Source organism: Xiphophorus couchianus, chromosome 5 (assembly GCF_001444195.1).
Source record: "Xiphophorus couchianus chromosome 5, X_couchianus-1.0, whole genome shotgun sequence".
NCBI lineage: Eukaryota > Metazoa > Chordata > Actinopteri > Cyprinodontiformes > Poeciliidae > Xiphophorus > Xiphophorus couchianus.
In genome coordinates, this window is record NC_040232.1 from 9,845,148 (window position 1) to 9,872,832 (window position 27,685).

The 27,685-nt window shown below is 37.3% G+C and overlaps 1 protein-coding gene across 3 annotated transcripts in view; it reads right to left on the reverse strand.

Annotated features, from left to right (window-relative positions):
• The window catches only part of evi5l (ecotropic viral integration site 5 like), a 42,534-nt gene that overhangs the window by 5,074 nt on the left and 9,775 nt on the right, over nucleotides 1-27,685 (reverse strand). For 2 of the 3 annotated variants that reach the window (XM_028018254.1, XM_028018253.1), the window contains exons 2-19: nucleotides 26,971-27,345; nucleotides 23,653-23,842; nucleotides 21,896-22,120; nucleotides 18,731-18,805; nucleotides 16,799-16,924; nucleotides 16,507-16,650; nucleotides 16,333-16,422; nucleotides 14,700-14,797; nucleotides 14,399-14,459; nucleotides 13,727-13,780; nucleotides 13,270-13,302; nucleotides 10,637-10,777; nucleotides 8,846-8,962; nucleotides 7,740-7,880; nucleotides 7,461-7,637; nucleotides 6,374-6,520; nucleotides 5,653-5,748; nucleotides 5,427-5,522 (exon numbers count right to left, since the gene is read on the reverse strand). In XM_028018254.1, the coding sequence (XP_027874055.1) occupies nucleotides 5,427-5,522; nucleotides 5,653-5,748; nucleotides 6,374-6,520; nucleotides 7,461-7,637; nucleotides 7,740-7,880; nucleotides 8,846-8,962; nucleotides 10,637-10,777; nucleotides 13,270-13,302; nucleotides 13,727-13,780; nucleotides 14,399-14,459; nucleotides 14,700-14,797; nucleotides 16,333-16,422; nucleotides 16,507-16,650; nucleotides 16,799-16,924; nucleotides 18,731-18,805; nucleotides 21,896-22,120; nucleotides 23,653-23,842; nucleotides 26,971-27,206 (2,247 nt within the window). In that variant the 5' untranslated portion in view covers nucleotides 27,207-27,345. The remainder of the gene's footprint in view (nucleotides 1-5,426; nucleotides 5,523-5,652; nucleotides 5,749-6,373; nucleotides 6,521-7,460; nucleotides 7,638-7,739; nucleotides 7,881-8,845; nucleotides 8,963-10,636; nucleotides 10,778-13,269; nucleotides 13,303-13,726; nucleotides 13,781-14,398; nucleotides 14,460-14,699; nucleotides 14,798-16,332; nucleotides 16,423-16,506; nucleotides 16,651-16,798; nucleotides 16,925-18,730; nucleotides 18,806-21,895; nucleotides 22,121-23,652; nucleotides 23,843-26,970; nucleotides 27,346-27,685) is intronic. The other variant, XM_028018255.1, reaches the window with a different exon arrangement.

The following is a 27,685-nucleotide window of genomic DNA, read 5'->3' on the forward strand; positions in this document are numbered from 1 at the left end:
TTGCTTTCAAAGTGTCTGCAGTCTGAACGGTCATGTCGCATCTTATCTGACTCTTTTGGCATCAAAGTCAGACATGCGTCATAATTCTGCACCGGAAAAATCTAGCCGCTGTGAATTTATGAAAAATGTTTGTCACATCACAGTCCCACCACTCATGGCTCTGACTAAAAATGGCAGTCAATGCTCCACAGAAGGTCAGATATCAGTAGTGCATTTTTTTTTATTGGCCTTCTTCATGCTATCACGATCTTGTGACAATACTGTTGGCTCTCATTGCTGAATAAGCTTTAAAATCCACCCATAAATTGCTCCATCCATTTTACATCCGTAAACAATGCGCTGCTTCAACGTACTTCTTTTGCGCATGTGGGTCGCTTTGAGCTAGCCAGTCAGTTAGCCACGTTTGCTTTCTATATAGTATGTGTGACCAGGTGAAAATACACTAGTGTTATGCATCAAAAACAATTTTTATGCCATTAAAACATTTGGTGGGTTGAGGTGAGGAGTGTCCAGAGAGAATATCTGTCCAGGGTTCAGTCAAGGTTGGATATTTTATTAGGGCAACTGCTTAAAAACAGAACAAAACTGAAATGGCACCACATGCCATCACTGTGTTTAACTCTAGCAGATGTATGACAGTTTTTGTGCAACACCTTACATCACTTAATGACAGAAACATTCTACGAAATCAGCAACAGAAAGAATAAATGAGGGACTTAGTGATTTAATAAATGCACTGAATTGTCACTCACATAGCAGTGGATATATTAACTTTATACTACATTTAGCATGTGGTGTGCTAATCTATGGTGTAAAAAATGCTGAGACTTGGAATCAGAAAATACTTGGATTGAAATGAGGATGAAAAGCTCAGCTGGGACAAACAGATGTTTGGTTAAAACAGACATTTAAAGGTCTTCTTGTGTTTGTCAAGTCATAAAATTATGTGCAAGGTGCTGGGAATTTTTAAAATGGGTTACTGGGTGTGAAGAAAAAAAAAAAACTTCTTTACTTTGTCCAGATAACACTAAAAAGGGTTGTATGACTAAATCGGAGCACTCACTTAATCACTCTCATCTGACTGATGTCAAAAAGTATTTGCCCTCCAGATTTCTTCTGTTTTGGTCTTTTGTCACATTTAAATCTTTCTGATCCTTAAACACATTTTTTCAAATATGAGACAAAGATTACTAGAGGAAATGAAAATTTAGGTTTTCAAATGATTATCTTATTTATCAAATCTGGTCCGCCATCCCTTTTAATGTGGCCCCTGCAGACTCCAGAACCTTCAAGATCTCAGCTGAGTGCTCAAGAATTAATTTATCAAATCAAAGCAGTTTTGTATCTGTATACAGTACTGCTAAATTACATCAATCGGAAATCCACTCAAAATCAACAAACTCCCACATTTTTTCCACAAGTTCATTTCGAATAAATTAGCGAAATGGTCAAAAACATTGAGTTTAAGTGACGCTAATTCCTACCTGCAGGTGGCAGTATGTCTCACGATCTGCTATTGATGTCGCAAATAACAAAAAGTCACATTTCCAGTCATATATAAGCATAAATATCTCAAAATTTTAAATATTTTTAAGTTAGCACAACAAAAATCAATGATTTTGATTGCAATAGAATCCCGAAAACAATCATGAAATCCTGGAGGGACTGATCAGTTCAAAATTATTTCATTTTAAGAACTTACCGAATGCAGAGACAGCTATTTATTAATATTTTATCAGTTTGTTAATGGGTTTTATCAATACATTATGGAACAACCGTCCTAAGATGAAAATGAGTCTGACCGCCCTGCCACAAGCCAGGGTTGACCTAGACTTGTCGCCATAGTAACGGTGTCGCAGTCAGCTATAAGGCTTTAGAGGGGAATCACCTTTTCACTCAGAGCCAGGTAGGTTTGATAGTGTTTCTGTAATGAATAAAGTCATCATTTGAAAACATATTTTTGTATTTACTTGGGATTATCTTTGATATCAAGATTTGTTTGATGATTTGAAACAAAAACAACCACAAGAGACATCTGTTTTATGGATAATATATGTACAAAAAACCGGCAAATAATTAAAACACTCAACAAATCCGACAGAGCTTTGAAAACATTTCCTGTACGAAGGAAAATAGTTTGTTCTAGTCTGAAAAAAAAAGAGCCAAACTGCAGGCTGACTTTACATTCATGCATGCTTTCTGCATGTTAAACTTGCATGTACCACAGTGACTCATGACAAATCTCAGAGGTTTTAGTTTCCCCCCTATCAAACACTAAAAGAAGCTGCATGGTAGGGGGGAGGGTAAATCAGTGGTTAACCAATGGAAATGTTCTGCCTGACTGCACTTTGACAGACAGCCAAACTAAAAACAAAATGGACTAGTTTAAAGTATTAGGCAATTTTTTTTTTTTTTAGAGATATTAATACCAAGTTGAGCAGCTGGAGTGCAAAGATGATGGCAGTATGTATCAGCACTACCAGAATGAGTATATGCAAAGACGATTTCTTCGTCACTACACTGAGATTTCTCTAAATGCTTCATTGCTTCCTCATCTGTACTCACGCAAGTTTCAGACTCTCTTATAAGAAACCAACACTTTGATGAAAAAAAGTTGTGGGAGGAGGAGAAAAGCGTAGCGTGGAGTGGAGCGGTAAAGAGCAGGGCACTCTCAACGCAACCATCTCACTACAAAGTTCGACCAAACTGTTGTAGTCACGCACAGCCACTCTCTGAATGAACAAACCCAGACTCATACTGAGTGGGAGGTTTGAGTCTCAAATCAGAGCTGGAAATTATCTCTTCAACACGTCACAGTTTTAAAAAACATTAATTTTGACACCACCTGACTGAGTGAGCTGTACATCAGTGGGATTATTGAAATGTTTTGGTTTTTAAGAAAACCCTCAGCCAGCATTAAACATTAAAGATCGCTGAAGTGAATGATGAGAACCCAGGTGCTGGGGAGGATCAGTGGTCTGTTGTTACAAGAAAAGCTCAAAAGAGTTTGCGTGTCGAGGTGGAAGTGGTGTCTTGATATGAAGCTGCGTGCAGATGACGAGATTGTTCAGAGGGGTTAGCAAAGCTGCAGGCTATTTGCATGCAAGTACGTTGTGTGAATGGACGAAATGTTCTCCACCAGATATTCGAAAACCATTTTATTCACTCAAATCTTTAACTTTTTCTAAATCACATCACATACATTAACTGTGAATGAAGCAGATTGAACTTAAATCTGTGAGGTTTTGGAAGACATTTGTCTAATTAGTATCAATTAAAATCACCTGGTTTGTTTATATTTTTTACTAATTTTAAAACACTAAGCAATACAACCTAGGTAGAAAACATTTAAAATGACTGGTTGGATTTAATTCAGTCTGATCCAGTTTCTAACTTCTGCTCAGGATGGAGACTTATTTTACAATGCAAGTGAAAAGAAGCTCCTAGAATGCCGTCATAATATTTAGCCATGTTTGATCAGACATATTTAACAAAAGAGCAGGAGCTTAAAAGTAGCTTTGTTAAGAAACAGTGCATGAAAAAAAACATTTGAAAGATTATCCTTGGCGTTGATCTTTACTTTATCATAAAAATATTGTGAATACTGTGTATGAATTTAGGGGAAATAGTGACAGGCATGAGCTTAATCAGATTTGTCTTTTAGGCTAAACTAACTTGTGAATATTGCTCAATCTTTTACTTTTACTTACATGCTAATACATTTCCTGTTTCTTTTCATTCTGCACATAAAAATGCAACCAAAATCAATCTATTTTCACATTTAGCAGCCCTAATGATTAGATTATATTTTATTCATCCAGCCATTTTCTGTATACCTTTGTCCCTAGTGGGGTTAGGAGAGGTGCTGGTGCCTATCTCCACTGAACGTTTCGGGCGAGAAGCGGGTTTCACCCTGAACAGGGCGCCAGTCTGTCACAGGGCAACACAGAGACAGACAGACAAACAATCATTCACACACACTCACACCTAGGGAGAATTTAGAGAGACCAGTTAACCTAACAGTCATGTTTTTGGACTGTGGGAGGAAGCTGGAGTACCCGGAGAGAACCAACGCATGCACAGGGAGAACATGCAAACTCCATGCAGAAAGACTCTAGGTCGGGAATCGAATAAAGGCAACAGTGCTACCAACTGCACCACTGTGCAGCCCATTTATATCTTAAATACATATTATTGGTTGATTTATTTTGAGAATAATGCTTTCAAACTGAATATTGAAATCGCTTTCAGAATGACTTAAAGTCATGGGAAAAAGAAAGACTTTCAAATGTAGAGTTTCAAAGTGGCAACGATCTTGTCTTTGCTGGGTTTTAACTTTGTTCTAATCTGATGCATATAAAAAAAACCCACACACCACAGATCATGTTGTTAATAAATAAGCAAACATAGAGCCAAAATGGAAGTGTGACAAAACCAGACACCTCAAAACACTCAATTTGTACAAAACACACAGAATTCAAGAATTTAACGGGGTGTACTTAATTTTTAGCGCAAGTTTATTCAGTCTAAACAGAATATTTGCATGATCAAGTAGTTTTGTATTGACGTGGTTTTATTGACATTACAAGTGTTGCACAAAAATGACTGTGTGTACACATGTTCTAGATACTGTAATGATCAACCAAACAAACTTCAAAAAACATTTTACTTACTTTCTTTTTGAATAATCGGGCACAGATTAATCAAACTCATACGTTCAGACTCACGAGTAAGAACATCTTTTAAATAATTTTCTACCACAAAAAAAAAAAAGAAAGAAAAAAGTATGGCTCCTATGTAATCAAATATGCAGGCACTGATCATGTGATTCTTATTTTTATTCAGTTTTGGGTTTTTTTACGTATTGTGGTGAACGTTTGTACTATCTGGCTTTATATTAAGTTTAAACCTGTAACTTGATATGTTCCTTTTAAGAAGAAAATGCTTTTTACTCATTATTATTCTCTTTTTGTGGCAGAAGCTTGTTAAGTCATCTATATTGCACTGTAATACATTGTATTTATGTTGATTGTACCTCAAGGGACTACAGATTAAAAATAAACTCTGGAATAGTATGTGATGTGCTTTGTCCCTTTTGAAATAAATAAACAACCACGACACCAAAAGTGAATCACAGAGACTTTCAAAGAGATCTTGTTCAGCCAAGATGTTTCAAGATGTGGTATTTTGTGAACCTCTGAGCTGGACATAAGTCCAAAACTGAATATTAGGCTTCAGTCCCCAAGTTTTGGGTAAAAACCACCTGAAATTTGTCTGAAATAACCCTGGGTCTTGCAGGCTTAATGCATATTTAAATGCTCTAAAAGAAGAACAAAATAACACCAGAAGCAAAGGTTTAAAAAAATAAAAAATCTCATCAACCATGTTGTTGGCAGATTCATGGTCATGCATGAATAAACTCTCACCTCATTCTTCAGCTCAGCAATCTGGTCCCGGAGCTGGCTGATGTACTGCCTGGAGTCTGAGTGGTTCAGCTGCCCCTTGATCAGCCCTTCTTCTTTCTACAACAACAGTTACATACTTGAGCTTAGCTTGATAATCTCTGTCTGTGGCGAAATAATCTGTAAATCAGCACAGATAAAAAACCCCCAAAACAATCCTGGCAATTTTGTGAGACTTTTATATGAACACCTGTATCTCAAGTTCAGCAATCTTCTGTCTGAGTTCAGCCATGACAGCCATGCTGTCGGCCTCCCTCAGCCTCACTGCCATCACTTCTTCTTTACTCTGCCAAGAAAAACAGAAAAAAAAACAGCATTTTTTTTAGTTGAAATGTAAAATCAGCATCTGAGTGAGTGGAGCAGCTGCTTGTTCATGTTTAAAAGAGGGATACAAAGCTTATGTTTTGATAGTGTTTTTTTGTTTCTTCTCAAACCTCCCACCCAAAAAAACCTTTTCGTCAGGCAAATTTGTTAATATACTTAAACTAAAAATGGAATAACTATAATAATTGCTCAATCTTTTTCTCAACCTGCTTCATCTCTGAATTGGTTAAATCCAGTTCAATCCGTATGCCACAGACTGATTTGGAAATAAGTTGCTTTATCTTAGAAAGCCAAGGGGGAGGAAAACTAAATTATTCTGAATTGAAGTTGGTCTTTTCTGTGTTAAAACAGACTTTCTCAATCATATTAAAACAGATCAAATACAATAAATTGGCTGATTAAATCAACATATACCTGAGGCAGAATGAACTGTCAAAGAAATAAGCAAACTTATTGCAGACTCCAAACTTTGCCGTTTGGATGATTCATTTTCCAAGTGCATAAACAGCCTCTGTTATATTTTTATAAATCTGCATTCTTGGGTTTTCATCCAGGTTTCATAGTTGTACTGATCTCTGAATCCACACCTTGCAGTCCGACTCCGCCTGCTTCCTTTTCATCTCGTTGAGCTGGGCCTGCAGAGCTTTGTTCTGATTGGCTACCATCTGGAGCCGATCCTGCAGGGCCGAGCGTTCCTGCTCATGACGACCAATCAGTTTGCTGTGGATCTGGTTCTAAGTTAGAGGAAAGTTAAACAGGAAGACACGGAAATAAGATACTATTTGTAACAAAAAGCAGAAAGAAACACGACACATAACATCATCTTGCGTTACATTTCGTGAAATGTTCACCATTTCTTTTTTATTTTGTTCGTTTTGTTGAGATGCTTCTCTTCTGTAAAGAGTTTCTTAAAGGGGATATATTATGCAAATTCACATTTTGCATGTTTTTGTACTTCCTTTCTGGTCTCTACTGTTTTTAAACACATAGGTGCTTTTTGGAAGTAAGTAAAGCTTTTCGGTGCCTGAAAATTTCGAAAACCTACCGAATGTAACGTCACAAATTAGCAGGCACTGCTTGTCTCCTGGCAACCACTACAAAGCTCTGCCTGTTACCTAGCAACCAAAGCTGAACTCCAGCACGTTTGATCTGCTGGTTTTACTGCTGTATGCTCAGTACAATGGCTGTTGGAAAAGACGAGTGTTTTGTTGTTGATCTACCCCTTGCTTGCTAGTTTTGTTGGTTGTGTAGAAGGCTCTACTTCTGCTTTTCAAGGATGTAGGGTTGTATAATTGTACATCTGTTTGCAGCCATTTTCACGTGCGAGTTGGGTGGCGCAGCCAGCAGCAGCTATTTGGATTTGAAGTGACAAGAGGCTCTAAAGAAGCTCATTGTGAAAAAGCTCAACATAGGCAGAACTGATCAAACTAAAGTCTCATTATCTATGAATGATTTTATGCAAAACATGTAATAAACATATTCTGTATAGGACATATCCTGACCTGTTCAAAAAAGCAGAATAGGTCAACTTTAGGTCTGCCTTTTTTGTGCATAAGAAGAGCTTTGGAAATCTTGGAAAACTTTGGCTCGAGAAGACTTAAAAATATTACAGAAACTCTGGATTCTAACAAGTTTAACACAATCACAAGTTGATCTACAGTGTTGATATCTGACCTGGCTGTCCAGCTGCAGGGCTTTGAGTTTGATCTCCCGGAGTTCAGCCTGGGCCTGAGCCTCCCGCAATCTGACGGTCATCAGTTTGTCCTGCAACTCATTCATCGCATTCTTCTTCGGGGATTCCTTCCAGTGGCCTCCGCCGCCGCCGGTGCTGCTGCTGCGTGACATGTGATGCTGCAGGAACACAGAGTAAATTATTCTAATTCGGCTCTAACTCGGCTGTTTAAACACGCCTGGACAAGAGAGTCACAGAGACAGATCGGTTGTGTCTTTTACCTGCCAGCGCTGGTTGAGGTCAGTGACAGTGTCCTGCATCTCTCTGAACGACCGCAGCGTCTCCAGTTCCCGCAGCTTCATCTGCTTCACTTCTTCCTGCAGCGCAGCCAAGTTGTTTTCATCAGGTAGGCAGCTGCTCCTCTGAAAAAGTAATAGTTTTTGGCAACAAGTTATAAAAGGTTAACAAATCTGTCTACATATCTGTTAGGGGTAAATATGTTACAGTATTTTGCAAAAGTATTCATATCCGTTGGAGTTTTTCACATTTATTTCATTGGGATTGTATAATGCACACATTACCCTGAAAGCACCTTCCATGCAGTGAAACATGGATTTTGCAGCATCATTCTGTGAGATGCTTTTCCAGGGAAGTTGATCAGAGTTTGGAGCTAAACACAGAGCAAACCTGGAAGAAATACAATGAATATGCAGCGTCTGCATACCACACATGTAAATACATAACCAAGTGTAACTCTGTGTTGGTTTATCACATAAAATCCTAAGAAATATTTTGTGAAAAACTAAGTGGTATGAATACTTTTGCTAGACATAGTATGAAGAAGGCAACAAAACTGACTTCAGCAGTATGAAATGATATTATTGGGTAAAAGTTTCTATTTATTTAAAAAAGAAAACATATTTGGAGCTTATCGGGATCCACAACAGGTTCTACTAACTGCTGAGATGTTATTGAACCTCCTAATTAAGCTGCAGGTTAAGGGACGTGTTATGTTGGTCTACAGGATGGAGAAACCAACAGAACAGATTTGAAAATTAAGGAAATCAGCACCGATAAATCGGTGCACACGTAGCTGAAACCGATCAGAATATTCCAATTGGGGCATCTAGGCATCTATGTGATGCATTTTTATCCTGATCAGTCAATTATGCCGATTACTTAAGTTAATTTAACTTATTTAGCTTATGTTACCGCTAAATGATTAACACCACAAGTAGCTTTGATATTCTGTAAACACAAAATATAAAATCCCAAGCCTTAAAATTGAGTTTTCGTCTCAAACACTATTGTTGACTCCATGACATTTTGTAGCTTGATCCCAGAGTCACTTCAAAATGTAAAAACTGTTGCATGTTTGTTGCTTTACCTTCTCCAGATCGAGCACCTTGTCTTGCATTTCTTTCAGCGCGCCGAGCAGTTCGGCCTCGCGGAGCCGGGATTGCTCCAGCTGCGTCTGCAGGTTGTTCACAAACTGCTCTGTGTACTGGAAACACAAACAGTCATGTTACACACACATATACAGCAGTAACTGATATCAATTTCAGTTTATTGATCGGTTTTTAATTTGCGCTGTAGGACTCCGTTTACTGAAAACTTTATGTGTTTTGTTTTAGAGTGCAAAGCAGATGCATTGTGCTGCTCATTTTAGGGTGAGCAGTTCTGTTCTGCGAGTTTACCACAAGGGCGGTAAACCTGGGTGTGAGCTCTACCACATCTCTTTTTGCTTCTTTCTCCGGAGAAAAGAAGAAGCATTACTACTATTACACATCTGCAACCATTTTTCTCAGAATACTGAGAAATGTCACCAAGATGCATTTGAGGAAGATAATTAGAAATCAGACAATTCAAAACTGAATAAAGTGTTTCTAAGTGAGAGCATCTGTGGAAATCGGTTGAGCGTGACAATTAAAGCAAAACTCTTCTTGAGCAAAATTCAGCCGATAAACACACACACACAACATAAACTTGCACTTTTGCCCACTGACTACCCCTGACGCCAGCGAATTGAAAGCCACTGCAGATTTTTAAGCCACCACATCAAGGTCAAACTAAAAAGTGGAGGGTATGAGAGCAGCAAAAAAACAGCAAGCGCAGTGGAAAAATACCTACAAGGTAAAATACAAAAGCATTAAATCGGGCAAGTACATAGCGTGAGTAGAGGATTCTCGATTTGTCATTGTGGGAATTTCAGTCATGGTTATCAAAGCTGTCTAAGAGTGTGAAGAGGTGTGCGAACCCTGGGGGGCGGAGGATGCCAGCAATCTGAGTTGGAATAAAATTCTCCGCTTGCAATGACGTCATTTAGAATGAAATCACTGTATTTATTTAGATTTTTCTCAAATAATTATGCAGGCTGGCAATTTCAGTAAACAACCAAACAAGCATAGACTCTGAATCTTCTCTAGTCTGACATGTTGCAGTGAGTTGCACAGTGGCTGTGAGATGTTTAACTGAATATCTGTGGTTAACAACACCATAAAACGGTGTTGTTAATTTGGTAGGAGGTAGAAACGGCGATGAACTTATCAGGTTTTAGCTGTCAGAGGTCATAATGAAAGAAAGATGGTGTTTGTGGCTTTGTGACAATCTAATGTCGGTCGTTTGACAAGTTTTACATCGGAGTTACAAATATTGACTAAATATGAGCAAAATGAAATAACGAATAACGCACATCTACACTGAAAAAAAGAATGGAGGTCCAATATATAAAGAACTGCGTTAATTTGTCACATGTAACTGAATTAGGTTTGTTAAAGTTACTGTTTGTTTAATGTGACAACTTAATAAATTTACTTGAATGAACTTAATTTGATTATTTGTGGCTATATAACACAATATATTTAAGTTGGATCATCGGTTTTCTTTTTTCAGTGTAGGTTGAATTAAAACATGAAGTTCCAAACAATCAGCACCAAACCTGATAAACTCACTGCTGTCTTGGTTTTGTTGTCTCTGCAACACTGCAGAAATGTTCTATAGTCCTGTGTCTTGCAAATAAACATTAAAAAGAATGTGTTTATATAATAGGTACACTGCAGAGAAGAATGGTGTTTAATTTCTGCTCAAAAGAGTGATTCAAAAGATTTGAGAACAATAAAAACAGGTCATCGTCCTTTTTAAAGTGGCTGTGAAGCTTGAAACAGCTTTACTCATTTACCGTCTGCTGCTGCAGCTCCCTGATGGTTTCCTGGGCTTTCTCCAGGCTCTCGCTGGCCGTGTTGCACTGCTGTCTCACCACCGCCAGCTCCCGTTTGATGACATAGTTCTCCTCTGCTTCCTGTGCTCGAGTCACCTGACCCTGGATTAGCAGCCAGAGGAAGGGTCAAGATCAACAGCAGAGCTTCAGTGTTAACATGCAGGAAATTAGGGATGAAGGGCACATTATGGTTACATAAAGGGATACAGAAAACATACAGTTAAGGGAAACATGTCTGCTATATATTACACAACAGATGTTTTCCCCTTTGAAAAGCTCTTTTAGAAGAGAATCACATTCTCAAATCTATTGACCCTTTGCAGCTACATCACTAAATCATTCTAGGCGCCATGATTTACGTCAGAATTGTGGGAGAGAGTTTTGAACAGAGCAACTGAAATTGTCCTCCAAAGTTGTTTTTGCCAGTTTATTCATGGCTTCTACTTGTTCGAGACGAACTAATTTGTCTGTGAACTTAACACGCCTGATTGCGGTACTAACAAGCTTGAAACAGCTAACTTAGAAACCGACCCATACCCCCTCCCTCCTGACGTGTTGCTCAAATGACCAACTTTGTCTGAATTCACACCACATGATTTATATCACCACGTCATAAACAGCGGTTCCCCTTAAACGGGAGCAGCCAAAACGTACAGAAGACGAGATGCTAACCAGTTTTTTCCATACATGCTAGGCTACATGACGGTTGGGGCACTGTTTCCATGGTTACTGACAGTTATGCACGTGCCTTCGCCATATTGCGATATTTGATATTCTAATAATACTTACTTATAAATTAAATGAATGTTAGTCTTCTGGTCTTGTGAAAGGTGCTCGCTGCAAATCCGCGGTTACACTGACGGCTGCCAGTCATTAGCATTGACGGCTGCTGTCCATCGCTGCCACATCTTTCCTCATTAAAAGTTATACAAGAAAAAGACAAGTTTGGTTTGTATCCTTGTCTGTTTGTGCAGCCGACCGCGCAGCACCCTGTAAAGTTAACAAAATAACTACGAGGCTAACTATTAGGCTAAAAGATGCGCAGTTTTTTTTGCCAGGCTTTAAAGCAGATTTGATGATTGATTTGATGTCCGTCATGGCGGAGTTTCAAAGAGTAGTGACGTCACGCGCAAAGGGTCAATAGTTCAAGCACAAAACTAAGCATATATCTTGTTGGTTTAATTTTGGTCAAAAAGCGCATGCCTGGGACTTTAAAGCAGAAATCAACTGTCCTTCCAGCTTGTCCAGTAAAACAGTATGCTGATTATTTTGATAAAGTTTTGTAAAAATCAAGCTAGTAAATTTAGAGTAAGTGATATTGATGTCTAAAGACAAAAAGAAGCTGTTCCTATTGCCTCTTTTTGGTAAATAAGAAAAGAAAGATTTTATTCTTCATTATATTTTTTTTCCCCATTTTCTTGGGATTTTATGCAACAGTTCCACAAAACGTAAATGTGAAGTGGAAGGAAAACGATACATGGCTTTCAAATATTTTTGCACATAAAAATATTTATGTACGCATGGCATCCATTTCTAGCTACCTCAGCCGAGTCAGCACTTCACAACGAAAAAAGAAAATCTTTCCAAAATCTTACTTTTGGTCTAGTTTCTTGGTACACTTGAAATAGGATGGAACTAACAAGTAACCTTTCAGCATAAGAGCTTGTTTCAAGTAAATAATTTCTCAATATTGATGAAAAATTACTAGTTCCACTAATAGTTTTTCTGCTAGTGATAATAAATAATCACCAGCAGTTACAAGTGACACAAGTGATTATTTCACTTATAAAATAAATTTTTCCATCTTATAAGTGAAATAATCTGCCAGTGGAACTAGTACTTTGTCATCTATATTCAGGAGTTATTTACTTAAAATAAGCTCCTATATTTTTCTGAAAAGTTACTTATAAGCTAGATATTTACTTAAGTGTGCTAAAATATTGCAATATACACTAAACAAAAATACTCCACCTTTTTTCACACCTACAGCTGCAACTCCACCCCCGCTTACCCATTCTCTTTTGCAGTCCTCTTCAGTCAGACTGCATGGTGACTCTTCTTGAACATCAATTTTCAAGTCTTGCCACAGATTCTGAATTAAATTCAGGTCTAGACTGTGACTGAACCGTTCTAAAATATTAAATTGCTTCTATCTAAACTATTCCACGGTGGTTCTGGGTGTACATTTAGGGTTGTTATTCTGCTGGAAGGTGAACTTTTAGCACCAGCATTCCAGTATTATGTGCGTTCACAATCATGTGTAGGCATAAAAGTTTCATTTTGGTCTCGTATGATGTTTAGCATTAAATCCTGATAGAAATACATTTACATCTATGATTAAAAATATGCAATTTTGACACCGGCATGCCACATGCAAGGATTATGATGTATAAAATAATTCCATCATGGCTAAAAACTGCATGCATTCAGGGACCAGACAATATCGTGGGCTGAAAAGGTAGACAGCATATAATTTATGTTCATGCATTCTGGTCAGGTTAATGGAAAACTACTGCAGTGAGGCTGAGAGGGAAGGTGTGAGTAAGGCAGAGGTTAGCCAGAGGTCTGTGGGAAAGTGGTGTACAGTACTATACCTGTATCAGTCTGTCTGCCAGAGCGGCACTCTCCTACAGCGAAACCATGGAGAGGAACAATAGGGTGAAAAAAGTGATGGAGATGGTGAAATAAAAAAAAAAGAGTGGGAAACCATGGAAGATAAACCACAAAAAAGGAAACAAATGTAGAGAAGTGAAGAGAGAAGTGAAGAAATGTTTGTGAGCAAGAGAAGCAGCAGCATCAAATTAATTCTAAGAAAACGTCTTTCACAAAAGGTGAGGACTTCAGTTTTCACCAGCTGAACAATCACACACACTCACACAAGGACAAGTGAAAGAAACCTTGAAACAAAAAACGTGAAAGTAAACCCACAGCATTACAGTTTCTAATTCTACTGCTGAATAAAACTCCCTGACTGGCCTGATGTGGCTGTTCAGCTTCAACAGAGCTGCTGATTTAAATCAACATACTGAAGACAGGAAGCTGCTGTCTTACCTTCTCTAGTGTTTCAATCCTCTGCTTCAGCAGCCTGTTTTCTGTGCGTAATCGCTGAACAAACAAAATAAGCAAGTGTAAATAAGCACTTATAGAATATGTCAGATTTTAGGCAACTTGGCAAGGCAGCTTTATTTATAAACAGCGCCTTTCAGTCAAAGGCAACTCAAAATGTTGGTACATAAAGATATAAACAACACAATGGAATACAACAGATTGTTGTATTACATAGTTTATAGTTCAAACTAGGGCTGTAACGATTCCCTGAGGGATTTGAGTAGCTCAATTATTAAAATTCCTCGAGGAAAATTACCTGCCTCAGAGCTTTGATAAATTATGTTTTATTATTTAGCGCACTGGGTGATTATTTATGTTACGCAGCGCTCTCACTTCCACCTATGAGTTGTTGACAAACGCTAAGTGATTTATGATAATGTCCGGGTTTTTATTGTTTTTCAATTTATCCTTAAATTGACTGGCCCAATGCCTGAAGTACGGCAGCCTTTCTCCTCCCAGAGATAATTAGTTACAACAGCCCTAGTTTAAACTATAGACTATTTTTGTTTTTCAAACAGTAATAATGGTTAAAAAAATCAAAATAAGAAGATAGTGACTGTAGTAGTAGTAAAAAAATTGGTTTTCTATAAGCATAAATATGTAAATTACACAAACCTTTATCTCAATCTGCTCCTCCATTTCTTTGTTCTTAATTGTGGTGTATTCTTTCTCAAGTCTGAAAAAAATAAGACATCAGAAATTACAGGTTTTTTTAAATGTTCCCAATAGCTGAATTTTTAATCAAGTTTCCTTTTACACTACGATGCACTAAAATAAACCATGAATCATAGGAGACTATCTCTCCTAATTTAGTGTGGCAGATGCGTGTTTGCTTCTGTGGAACAGCCTAAGTGTTACATAAAGCTCACTCAGCCTCCGGTTTCTGCAGTGGAAGCTGAGTAAAGCGGCGTCTTACTTCTTCATCCTCTTGGGGTTGTATTTGACCTGGTAGGCCCTGAGGATGAGTTTGTCGGGGCAGCTGTCGAACTGGTGGGGGATCACCTTCTGGAAATGCTGAGAGGAAAACACAAGACAAAGTTGCTCGTTAATATCAAACGTCTACAAAGCAGACACGGAACAGCGGCTCTTATTGAGAATATTGTTACCATGTGACCCTAAACTGTGATATCGAAATGCCACTGTAAAGCCAAACTTTCAAGCTGTTATCAGTAAGTGAAGGGTGTCATTATTGACCAAGGATATGAGGGTGGTTGCTCACAAAAAAAGCCCAATTTGTTCTGTTGTTTGTGTTGAAAAAATGTTGGGTTAAGGTTACAGCAGGTCTTGATGCTCAATTCCAATTTTGTGCTGGAATCCAATTATTTTGCATCATCATTCATACCACTAATAGAACCTGGCCCCAATGAGATTTCTGTGTGATTGGTTTACGTCCCCAAAGCGACCCGCATGTCCAGAAGAAGAATGTTTAAGTCACACAGCAGCACAACGTTTACAGGAGCATTTTTATCAGCCTTGTTGTCAATATCTGGTCCCTGTTGCACTTAATCTCTGTTTTTTCTACATGGCTACCTCAGCAATACACAAGAAAAAAACACTGGAACAAATGAACTGGTCAAAACTGGACTAGAATATTCTACCCTGATTATGGATTCTTAAAATATAGTTTGTTATATGTGGAGTTTTACTCTATTTGTCAAAACAAAAAGTGGGGATTTTTAGTTTTTCCTGTAACTTGTAAAAATTTAATCCGGTAAACTGAACATGTTCTATCATCTTGTCTATTGAGCTCAATGTTTTCTTGCGATTTGTTACTAAAAGACAATATTAGATGTCATTTTAAAAGATCTAGCAGCAGAAACACAATCTCTGCCAATGTTTTTAAAGTGATTATCTATGTTTTAAAATTTTTAATGATGATATTGTTGCTGATGAGTGAAAGAGTCTCTATTTGTTAGTAACTAATGTAATCATGCTGCTGCCACAGAGTTTTTATCCTGGTTAAATAAAGTTTGATAATGATAAATACATTTTTTTGGGGGCAAATAAAAATGCACCAATTTCACCATGGCACATGTATTCAGATAAATTAGAACAAAATAAAACAAAGCAACACACATAAATAAGTATATAAAGCCTGTTAAATACTCCAAAACCTGACAGGTATAGTTTTTACTTATTTTTGCAAGTTCTGTCTGCAAATAAAGATCAGCTACTGACATATTTCACTTATTTGACCGGATTTTAACCAAGCAACAGGGGTTTGTTTCTTTTTGCATGTGTGCTTAAACAACTGCTGCCTCCTGACGATAGCACACATATAAAACAGGCTAAATGTGGTTTTAGACCACAAACTTAAACTGTACAGTAAAAATAAAAAACTGTTTCATTTTCTATGCAACGCTGATAAAAAGAAAAGGCCTTAAACTGTACAAAGCTTCTTTTTAAAAAAAAATCAAAATAGATCTTAGCTGTGCTCAGGAAGCTCTCGTGCGGTGGGGAAATTGGGACATGGAGTGTTTTGTCTCGTGGCTGAATCTGTACATGAAACCATTTTGTACAGAAAGTGGCACACAGCTGCAGACGCTTACCTGTGACATTCCCTCCATGTCGAGCTGAATGAGGTCGGTTTGGTTGTACTGCAGGATGGCCAGACCCACACGGAAGATAATCTCTAGGCCCTGGGAACCGTTCGTACATTTTATTATATATATATGTTATCTTGTGTACAAAATCTCCTGATAAATCCACAGAATGCTCCCTACCTCATACATGAATATATCAAAGATGCGTGTGGCGACGGGTAGAGGGAGGAAGGTGAGGAAGAGGGTGAGGAACCAGGAAGAGGCATACATGGATGTGTGGAAACTCTGGGAGCGGAAATGGACGTTCAGTTCTGGAAGCTGCTCCTGCAGTGACAAGCGGCATCAAATCGTAAACGCAGCCAAACCTCTTAAAAGGAAGTGACTTTTCAAGATCAAAATAAATGTTTTGCCTCCCCCTTGTGGTCAGTTAAGACAGCACAACTCTTGCTCTTTTTATTTATTTATTTTTTACCTGTAGAAGATATTCAAACTGGTAGATGCAGAGGCCAAGCTCGGCCATGCTGGGTTTGAACAGTTCCCTCAGACGGTACTCCTGCATCAGTCGCACAAAAACACAAAAGGCCTCTTCCTCTGGCATCTGGGAGGAGGGCAAAAATGAAGGAGTTACTTCATTGGTTGGAAGCCCAACATGGCTTATTTTGGACAAAAAAAAGGAATATACAGCTCATTTTTTAGAAGCTTAAACCTTTTCAGACTTTTTTCGCAATAGAACCACAAATATGAATGCATTTTACCAGGATTCTTTGGGATAGATGAAGACAAAGTAGTAAAAAAGTAAAAGATTCATAAGGTTTTCATATTTTTTGAACTATAAAATTCTGAAAAGAGTGCTCTGTGCATCTTCTGAGCTCATCATATAAACTACTACTCAGCCCAAAGCTGGTGTCGTTAAAGACGCAAAGAAGAAAGGTTGTCGTGATGATGTGCTGAAGACGGAGTTTCAGAAAGAGGAGGAGCTTCTTAAAGAGACACAGGCCCAATTTCAAGGTGCTAAATTACAAAGTGAAATTTCTTTTAAGCCCCTTTTGATATACACAGCAATTTTATGATAACTGAAGATAACAGTTACTTGATTGTGCTTTAAAATGGCATTATGTGCCTGAAAAATACATAACACCGCTCCTTTAATGCAGTAGTTCCAACAAGAAGTCTCCAGTACTGGAGACTAAAGTTTCTGTATGCTTTTCTTTGCAAAACAGCTCGAACTCAGTCAGTAATTTTGAAGTCATGCCACAGATTTTAGGCTGAACTTTCTAACACTTGCTTCAAGTTTTAGCCAAAGTCTAGAGACATTCAGCCTCAAGATTTTGGCTGAAAGTCTAGAGGTTAATGTTTGCTGGAAGGAGACCAATCTACATTCTAAAAGCCCGAGGAAGAACATGTGTAGCATCAACTGGACCGGGCAACCCACAACAAATAAATATATCTAGATATTTTGAAGAAACTGGCTGCCTAACCATGCATGCGCAAAATGACATCATCGTTTCGTTGACCACAATTCCTGCTCACTCACATTCCTGTCCATTTTCACACCCACATAGAGGGGCGAACACACTGCCGATGGAGACGCACCCAAATTGGCTGCAACCAAACCAGACATTAACTGGCTAGACTGAGATTTAATGAAGAAGGAAACCTCTGAAACCTTCAGAGGACAGCTGGATTTTTACTAAGATTAAATGACACACAAGTGGATCTCCACTCGGATTTACTGACATTGTAAATCCGAGTTGGATTTTCCTGGTGAAATAAAGGCTAAATGAAAAATTTGACAGATACAGTTTTGTAAACACGTAACAAGACACGAGCGCTTTGATATAGGCCTCTTAAAGTTAGTTTTCCGGACCACTAAATTTTTATTTGGTATTTGGTTTACTAAACTAAACCAAATACTAAACTCCCATTAGTTCAATCTTTTATTATAAACATTTATATTCATCCTTTAATTATTACTTAATTTATTTATTATTGGAGCCTTGCAACAAAATTTCTTTCAATTTGTACATTTTTAAATGTAGTTGAAGGACAATAAAATCTGTCTATGTCTATTTCACATCTGGTTTTTATACATTTATTTTTATTAGCAAAACAGTATTAATGTTATTTTTGTATTTTGTCTTGTTTGTTTCATGGTACTATTGATGCAACTTAGAAATTTGCTAAATCCGAAATATTTATGACAATATTTAATATGCAATGTCCAATCAATTCAATTGATTTCCATTCAAACTTAAGTACTTCCCTGTGTTAGTCTATCACAAAAGATACTGTAACCTCAAGATAGTTGAACAGAACTGAATGTTTAAACATATTTTACTGAATCTGTTTGAAATAAAATCCCCATTATGGATTATGTCTTAGAAAAATACTATTTAATTCGTACCTGCATTAGCAGCAAGCCAACGATGAAAGCACTGCCCTGGCAGTAACCCACCTCTCGGTCTACAAGGGAGTATGCCTAGAAATCAAACATACGTTACATTTATAATGTTACATGTTGGTACAAAAACAAAACCTTTGAGATCCTAACAGAACAGTCACAGCCAGGGAAATGGGATTAGAGAGCGTCCAGATATCCGTCTTCATTTCCTGAGCAGCTCAGCTGTAGGAGTAAACAACAAGCTGGTTCCCATGGCGATTAACAGCACATTTCCGTGTGGCCCGTTTCCCCTTTATTTTAGGGCAAAAGCAGTTTAAGGGTAGAAAGTAGTAACAGCTAATCACATCATATTCTCACAGCTGCACCTTGTTATTAGTAGATTAAGCAGTTAATCACGTAAAAACAGAGTGGAAGGTTATTTGAAGCTAAAGCCTGGAGGATGATTATTAATGCTGCAAACGAGGTTTAGAGTAAAAGCGAAAGAAATGAGTCTTCCACATCATGTTACATCAGGACAGTGAACAGGTTTCTAACACCTCATGACACGTCTTCGTCAGCTTAGAACCAGAATTTAAACACTAGTTTAATAAAGTTATGTTAAAGCATAAATCCGTGAACAAACGTGTAACAATCTGTGTTTGTGAAGCGGAAAGGTGAAAAAAGTCAAACAATAAGAGGGATTGTTTCAATAAAACTAATTTGTCTTTTTATTATTCTAAATATATATGAAATTACTCAGAATATTGTAATTTCAAAGCTGTTACATTATGTGCAAATTTGCATATGGTATTTTTCACAAGCATTAAGTGCACTGTAAAACATTTGAAGGTGGTTTCACTTGAAAATCAAAGTCCACTTGCTGCCTGGAAAATGCAATTTAAGTTAGCAAAAAAATTTATTTGATTTTAACTCAGAAAAAGTCCATGAAGTTAACCAGAATGATGTATAACTTTAAGTATATATAAATTGATTACTTTTCTCAAATAATTTCTGTAATTTATGTAGATGCCTCCTGTTTTCTGCATCAGTGCTGTATACGTTTTGTCTTGTTATCGTACTTTCCTTTTTTTTCCCCCTTTCTGTATAAATTTTCTAAATACCTAATAAACATATTTAAAAAAAGTTTATGAAGTTGCTTTAACAACGAGAGATAAGTTATCTAAAAATTTTTTTTTTAAAGTTCATTAATCATGAATTGAGAGTTTTAACTTAATGCTGAAATTTAAACCAAACATTTATTTCACAATATGCAAGAAAGAAAACTGCCCTCACCTGGTTAAAGAGGCACATTTCTCTATTATTTTAGTCACAATATCCAATTAAAATAACAACTTATTTTACTTTAGAATAATGAAAATTTTTGTTTCAAATTGCATGAACAAAATTTCTGATATAATAATGAATTTGACTAAACATCACAATTAATGCAGCTCAGAAACATTTAGTGTGAACAGAACATCATCATCAAGCATTAAAATAAATATTTAGTTAATAACACAAGAGTCAGATCAGTGTAACACTCTTCCATCTCAGGATACAAAAACATGCCGCTAAGCATTCTGGGAAATAGTTCCCACTCCTGTCTTTTTCTTCTTTCATTTTTTTTAAGCGCTAACCTAAAAACTCCAGTTTGTTCAACTCTTGAATTCATAACTAAATGCAGCTCAAATGTTTTACAGTGTATTGGTGTGTCCCAGCATTTCAAAACTGGGAATCGACACTGGCAACATGCTGTCTAATTACAGATGATAAAATATATTTCTAAAATGAGACAAAGTACCCTGTAAATCTGGCTAATTTAACAGCCTAATTTCATCATTAATCCCCAGGAATGAGCAATATCTCATCTTTTACAGTTCACCGAGGATAAAGAGTAAATAATTATTGATCTTCAATGTGTTTAAGTGGAAGACAACTGGACTTCTTCTTCACCTCTTATCCAAAAGATTTCTACAGTTCCGAATAAAGATCAAAAGTATCAGTCGTATAAATGCAGTTGTAACAATCACAGTATCAGGCCTGTTAAGGTAACTGACTGAGTCGTCATTTCACGATCCAAACATGTCTCAAACGATGCCAACATATAAGTGGTTTTGGTCACATATGTTAAAGTATGAAAAACTGTAAAAATTTAGAACAACCACAAGGAAGGATGAAACCAAAGTCCACCTCATCCGTTTAGTTTTGCTTTTTTTTTTTTAATTAAAATGTAAATCGTTTTTCTCATCCCTCCAGCAAAAGAAGTTAAGATAATTATTCATCCTGTAACAATAACAATAAACTTAATTAAATTAAGCATTTTTCATTTGTGCTGCTGCTACAATTTTTTAAAATAATTGAAGACAATTATTGTGTACAGTTGAGCAATAAAATTTAACGACACACAATGAAATTAAAGCCGTAAAATAGAATTCTTAATATTGGAAAGGCTTTGTTGTTAGAGTATTGTTTGTGTTTGTAAATTCTGACTGTCTGCATAGATTATGGACTTTAAGCCACAAAGATTATTTACTGTTTTTTGGCAAAACAATCCACATAGTCTAATTGGTACTTTTGTTGTCGTGTTCCTCACTGTGATTTTATTAAACTTTGTTTTTACTAAATAACAATATGCTCATTTGAAAGAAAATAAAAAGTTTATCCAAGGCTGAAAATAAAATAAACAGAAAAATATTGAAAACTCCGAAAGCATTAATTTCAAATTTATTCAGCAAAACAATCTGGGAAGTTGCTTCAACTTGTTTGTAGTGGAAAATAAGAAACCCTTGAGTTCACCTGAACAGAGTTTATTTAAAGCTTGATGGGGAATGATTGATGGTCAGACAAAAATGTCAGATATTTTTGAGTTTGTGCTGGTCAAACTGATACAAATGCCGTACAAAACCCAATACATCTTGAGCACAAGAACACTGTTACAACCACAAAAAGACTTAATTCATAACGGGCTAGTCACTGTCTTCAATGTGACACCAAATGATGTTTGTCAAAGAAATAAAGTAAACAGTAAATACAGGATTTCCTGGCAAGATTACAGAGAGTTTGCAAATCATTTTTGATGAACGTGGTTGAATTAAAAATAAACATGGAGGGATAAATGTCTGACATTTTTCTAAAAGGTAAACGTATCAAAGTGAAGTTCAGGCCCTGATGAAAAGCAGAAGCGCTCACCTTCATGACATTGAAGAGCACTTCCTGCCCCAGGCTGTCCTGGCCTTTGAAGAACTCGTGCTCCGGGTAGGTGCGGGCGATGTCCCGACGGATTAGCTTCTCGCAAGGAGACGACATCTTCAGCAGCTCAGAGTACTGGTTCTTCACCGGCATGTCGGTGGCGTTGCCCAGCAGCTGCCAGACGATGGCACGGAAATGATGGGGAATACCTTTCCTTATCAACTCCTGGAAAGCAAATACATAAGGCTGAATGAGACACTCATTCGATACTAACTGAGCAAATACCTATCAAAGTTTTAAAAGGGGACCTATATGTATGATCCACGTTTTGCATATTTTTGCAGTTTTTGTAATTTGGTTCTCAACTGCCTCTAAAAACAGCTGAGGCACTTAAAACAAGTCATTGTTTTTTGGTGTCTAGAAAATGAGTGGTTTCAAAAACCTCCCGATTGTTAAGTCACATTCTAAGGAAACTGTGCTGTTACCTAGTCACCCAAGCAGAGCGCCATCATGTTTGGTCAGCTGGTTTTACCGCTGTATCTGCTATGCAATGGCTGCTGGAAAAGAGACGTATTTTGTTGTTTACTTGCCATCCAGACACCATTTGCTGCATTCTGGTTAGTTGTGCAGGAAGCTCAACTAACAAGAGTTGAGTTTGCAAACTCAACTTCTGCTTTTCAAAGATGTACAGTTGTATATTTGGGGATATGTTTGCAGCCATTTTCATGTGCGAGTGTACAACACGTGGTCAGAAGCAGCTTATTTTGAGCACTTACAAAAGAATCTAATCAGAATAAGTTACTAAATACGCTCTTTTCTATTTTTTTTTTTTCTTGGCTTTTTCAATCTCCCTTGTTGCTGACAATATTTTTCTTCTCTTGTTTCACATCCATCTTTTCTTCCCACGGGTAAATTTGGTTTGTGTGACAGAGGACGCAGAGGGGAATGCAACACAGAGAATGGACAGGGAGGAGTGCTGGCTGTGCATATCAATACATCTAAGCCTTTTGCAAAACAGAGGTCATGACAAATAACACCAACTCCAACAAACATTTTTCAGACACATATGTGTCCAAAATTAGAAAACAAACCACAGTGATATTACAACTAAGAAAGAGCTGGGTGAAATATTTGGTTCCTCCCAGATAACTTTGACAAATAAAGAGCAAATGTTCCCAAATCAACAGGATTTGTTGTCCATGATGAGAGGAATAAACACAGTGCTGATGCTATTGTTGAAGAGTTTTTGGACACATTTTCTAAAGACAAAAGAGAACCGATAAAACCGATATAATCTGTAGCCACTCCTAGTGTTTTCTTCGGATGTTTTCGCATCATTTCCTTTAGTGGTTCTTGTTCAAGGCCACCACAAATATTGAGTGGGAAACATTTTTTTCTTAATCGGTTTGACACAAACCGATTAAGAAAAGGTGTGATTCGCTTTCAGCTGGTGTGGTCGCTTTCACACCAGCTGAAAATGTTCTCATTTTGGTCCCCAATCGAAAACACTAAGGTTTATGTATTCAGGAAGGGCAGTTGATGCATCATATAAGAGGTTAATGCTACTCTGGGTTTGTTTAACTCATCTATTCAGTTGCTAACGTCAGGATCTTGGTTTCATTTCCTCCTGAACGTTTGTGTGACTCCCACCAGTTAGAGATTTTTAATAAACCTTTTAAAACCTCTTTTGTGTTTGACTCAATTATCCAAACTCTACAGTGTACATTTTTAAAATCTAAAGCCTAGGTGTACCTCACCTTCAGAAGCTTGTCCTTCTTGCGTCTCCACTCCTCCCACTCATTAACAATACGGCCCCATAAGATCCAGGTATCTTCCTCCAAGTGCGACAGGTTGGAGGAGGCAGAGGAGCTGGACACCAACGAGGAGCCGCTGTTGCGTCGCGAGCCGCTCATAGATCGCATCGACTTAGAATCCGCCTCCAGCAACCTGCATGCAAACAGTTCACGAGCTTTAGGATAACGTCTATCAGCAAGTTTGTCTTATTCAAGATGCTAGAGAACATTGACATAAGTAAGCAAGAACAAAGCTGAAAAAAGCATAAATTGTTATGGAAATATCTTATTTCTTGCTAGAGATTTGAGAGTTTTAATGCCTTTTCAGTTTCTTATATTCATCAGCAGACATGTTTGTTTTCCGCAAAAATGGAGTGTTAATGTTCCCTATTTTTAGTTTTGTACAAATCCTGTACTGTCTAGCTGAGTAAAGAACACATTAATATTGAGGGGAAATTTTCACCGGTGCAATTTTAGTAACATTTTTGGCTTTCCTCTTTCTGTTTTTTACTTTATGCTTTCCCCAAAGATTTGCCCTGAATCCTCTCCTGCGACTTTCCCCTGCATGCCTTAAGCCTCCGTCTCTTGTGCAGCCACTTGTGTGTTGTTAAATACTTGCAGCCCCATTTTCCACTGGATTAGGAATTTAATAAAAGGAGTCTGGAAGTGAATGCCCTTAACATGTATGATCTGTGTTTCTCCAAAACCTCAGTCGCATAGCCATGGTTGAAAAAGATTATCTTTTTTCTCTGACTGTCTTCAGAAATGTTTCATTGAGTTTGAACTGCAGAATGTTTATCATCATGGCATCTTGGATTCTAGATCAGAGATATACGTTGGATTCGGAAAGACATATTCTCTGGTAATGATCCGACCAATAAGCAGTTTTTCCCAAAAGGATGTCCCTGAGTCGCCCTCCATGTCCTCTAGGACTTCAAATGTTTCTCCTGGAACCAGTCCAATCAAAATCCAGTCCATTTTATTTATAAAGCACATAAAACAAAATGTTTACCCAAACTGCTGTATAGTAGGGACAAAACCCAAGACAATAATAATAACAAAATAAAAAACATTAAAAACAGAATAAGACTTACTAGAAAGACTACAGATATTATAAAAAGTGTGTTTTTAAGAAATACTTAAATAGCAACAGAAGACTCTTGGCTCATATTTAATGGCAACTTGTTCCACAATTTTGATCTGATAACATATTTTTTGTCCAAAGATCCACAATGCACTGTTCTACTTCAGCAAGGGCTTTTGCTACATCTTACAGTTCCTTTTTCATGTCACCTTTCAAATCAAATCAAAGGTGATTGAGTGAATATCCCTCTAGGTTTGCTGAATTTCTGTCATTTTCACAGGAAAGTTGATCTTAAGCTTTCTGAAAGTCCTCTCTTTTTTTCTCCCCACACTTGCTTTACCTTTACAGTCCCCTGTTTTTATTTGTTTTGTTCTGTTTTTTAGCTTTTCTGTCCTCTCCTAGATTTCCACGGCACATTCCTCCATGTTAAATCCCTGGATTTTATTCATAAAGGCAACCAAATAAGGGACTAGACCTCATGGATACACTCTGCAGCATAAATTCAATTATATTTTATTTTAAAGACCAACACAAAGTACTTCCTTTTTAACAAATTAATCTGGGAAGTATGGCATCTATTTTTATTTGACCCCAGAGAGTAATTATTTTTAACTTTAACTTTTGAGGTATGTCTCTATCAGCTTGACATGGAGAGACAAGAAAGTCAAAATGTCACAGTTTCTTTTGCTTCTTTTTAAATAGATTCTCAATTGCATTAAGGTCTGTACTTTGACTGGGCCGTTCTAATACGCAATTATTTTTTTAAATCTAAACTATTCCACTGTAGCGCTGCCTGAATGTTTAGAGTTGTTATCCTGGTGGAAGGCGAAGTTCTGCTCTTATTGTAAGTCTTCAACAGCATCAAATATATTTTCTTTCTTGTCGTCATAAAGATGTCAACGCCATGTTTCACTTTGTGTATTCAGAGTGGTGCAGTGTTAGCGTTTTGAATGCTGGCTCAAAAAATTCTATTTTGATCTTATTTCAACTTCAAGAGGTGTGAATACTTCTTCAAAGGACTATAGTTGTACTGCACTACTGCAAACTTAAATAAAGGCTAACCTGAGTATACATTCAGTGCCACCTTTACTGCATGTTAAATAGCCATTTGTTACAGCTGCTGCAATTAAATCTGGCAGAGTCCAGAGTCAGTCAGTATATTTGGGGCTGTTATTGTGACTCAGCAACATGAACTTCACCTTCCAGTTACACAGCTCTGGAAAAAACCAAGAGTCCACTGCACTGAACCCATTGAAAACCTCCTGGTAATTCCACCAATTATTGATTTCTGAACTCTTCCTGAGTTAAAACATTAGTTTTGTTGTTTCTAAATGAATATGAACTTGTTTTCTTTGCATTATTTGAGGTCTGAAAGCACTGCATTTTTTTGGTATTTTGACCATTTCTCATTTTCTGCAAATAAATACTAAATTTTGCTTGGAATTTTAGAAACATGCTGTCAGTAGTTCATAGAATAAAAGAACAACGTTAATTTTACTCAAACATAAACCTATACAGAGTAAAATCATACAAACTGATCATTTGAAGTGGTCTCTTAATTTTTTCCGGTGCGGTATGGTTCATTTCTGGTACTGATTTGTCTCCCTGTACTTCCTCTGGGTTTTATGGTTTTATACAAACTAAGTGATCTGATTCTACACGACTACAGTGTAAAAACATACAGTTTTAAGAATGTTTGATGAGTTTCTAGTGCAAATATATTAATACACTAGAAATAAGATAAAACTAGCCTACATGTAGCTTTACATCAACATATAGGAGCTTATTTTAAGTCAGTAATTCCTTCATATAGATAAAAAGTACAATATTAATTAATTACTGACTTAAATATCTCCTATATCTTGCTAACAAGTTAACTTCTAAGTTACGTTTGTCTTATTTCAAGTCATTGAAAGATATTTTGCTTCAAGTCATGTGCACTAGAAACAAAAAGGAAAAATACTAGACAAGACTTTTTTACAGTGTACATATGACTCTCAAACTATCAAAAATTTTAAAAACAGAACTGTGGCAACAGGGAAGTAGTTTGTTCTTCAGTTTGAAAATTAAACAAACCCCATTGTTTGATCTCTTGCAGTGATTATTACAAATTAACTTCCAGTCCACAATCAGATGGGAACTTCCTTCTATATATCTGAATTTAAGTTGTTTAGGCAGCACAATAGCTCAGCTGTTACCTGTTCTGCTCCTCCAGTTTGGCCAGCAGCTCAAGTTCATCTGGACTCAGATTCTCAGAGTCTGCAGGAGAGGCTGCGGGTGCCGACAGCACTGCATCATGGGAGGAAGAGTCTGGGCTGAGCACTGGGCTGCCTGTTGATGGGGGGTCTGCGTCCAAACCAGGAGGAGACGAGGGGCACTCCAGCTGAACTCCAGCGGCGCTCTCCCTTTCTGGGCTGCTGCTGGGGATGGACATGGTGCTGAGGATGGAGTGTGAGGAGTGACACAGTGTGGGTGCAGTAAAGGGGTCTCTAGCGCTGGTCTCCCTCCTCACTGAGCCTGGCTGTCGCCTGATTGGGCAGCTGGAGAGCCAATCTGATCAGAAATCCTTAAACCTGTCATGGATACAGAAAAAAACTCAATTTACAAACAGATATTTAACATGACAGGTAATGATATATGACAAATATATTTATCAGAGATGTTCTTGTCATTGTTTTCTGCTTTTTAATTTTTTATTAATAACTATTTCTTTAAAAATGAGTATCATAATCTTAAAATGAGACAAGAAATGCCAAGAATGTTCAATTTGGAGACCATTTCATTCACTTCACTGTCCTCAAAATAGAGAAAAATCACCAAAGCTCACATCTTGCTATGCAAAGATGTGATTTTTAAAATGATCTAAATATCAACATTACATTTAGAACTGAAACAATTAATGAAATTAATTTA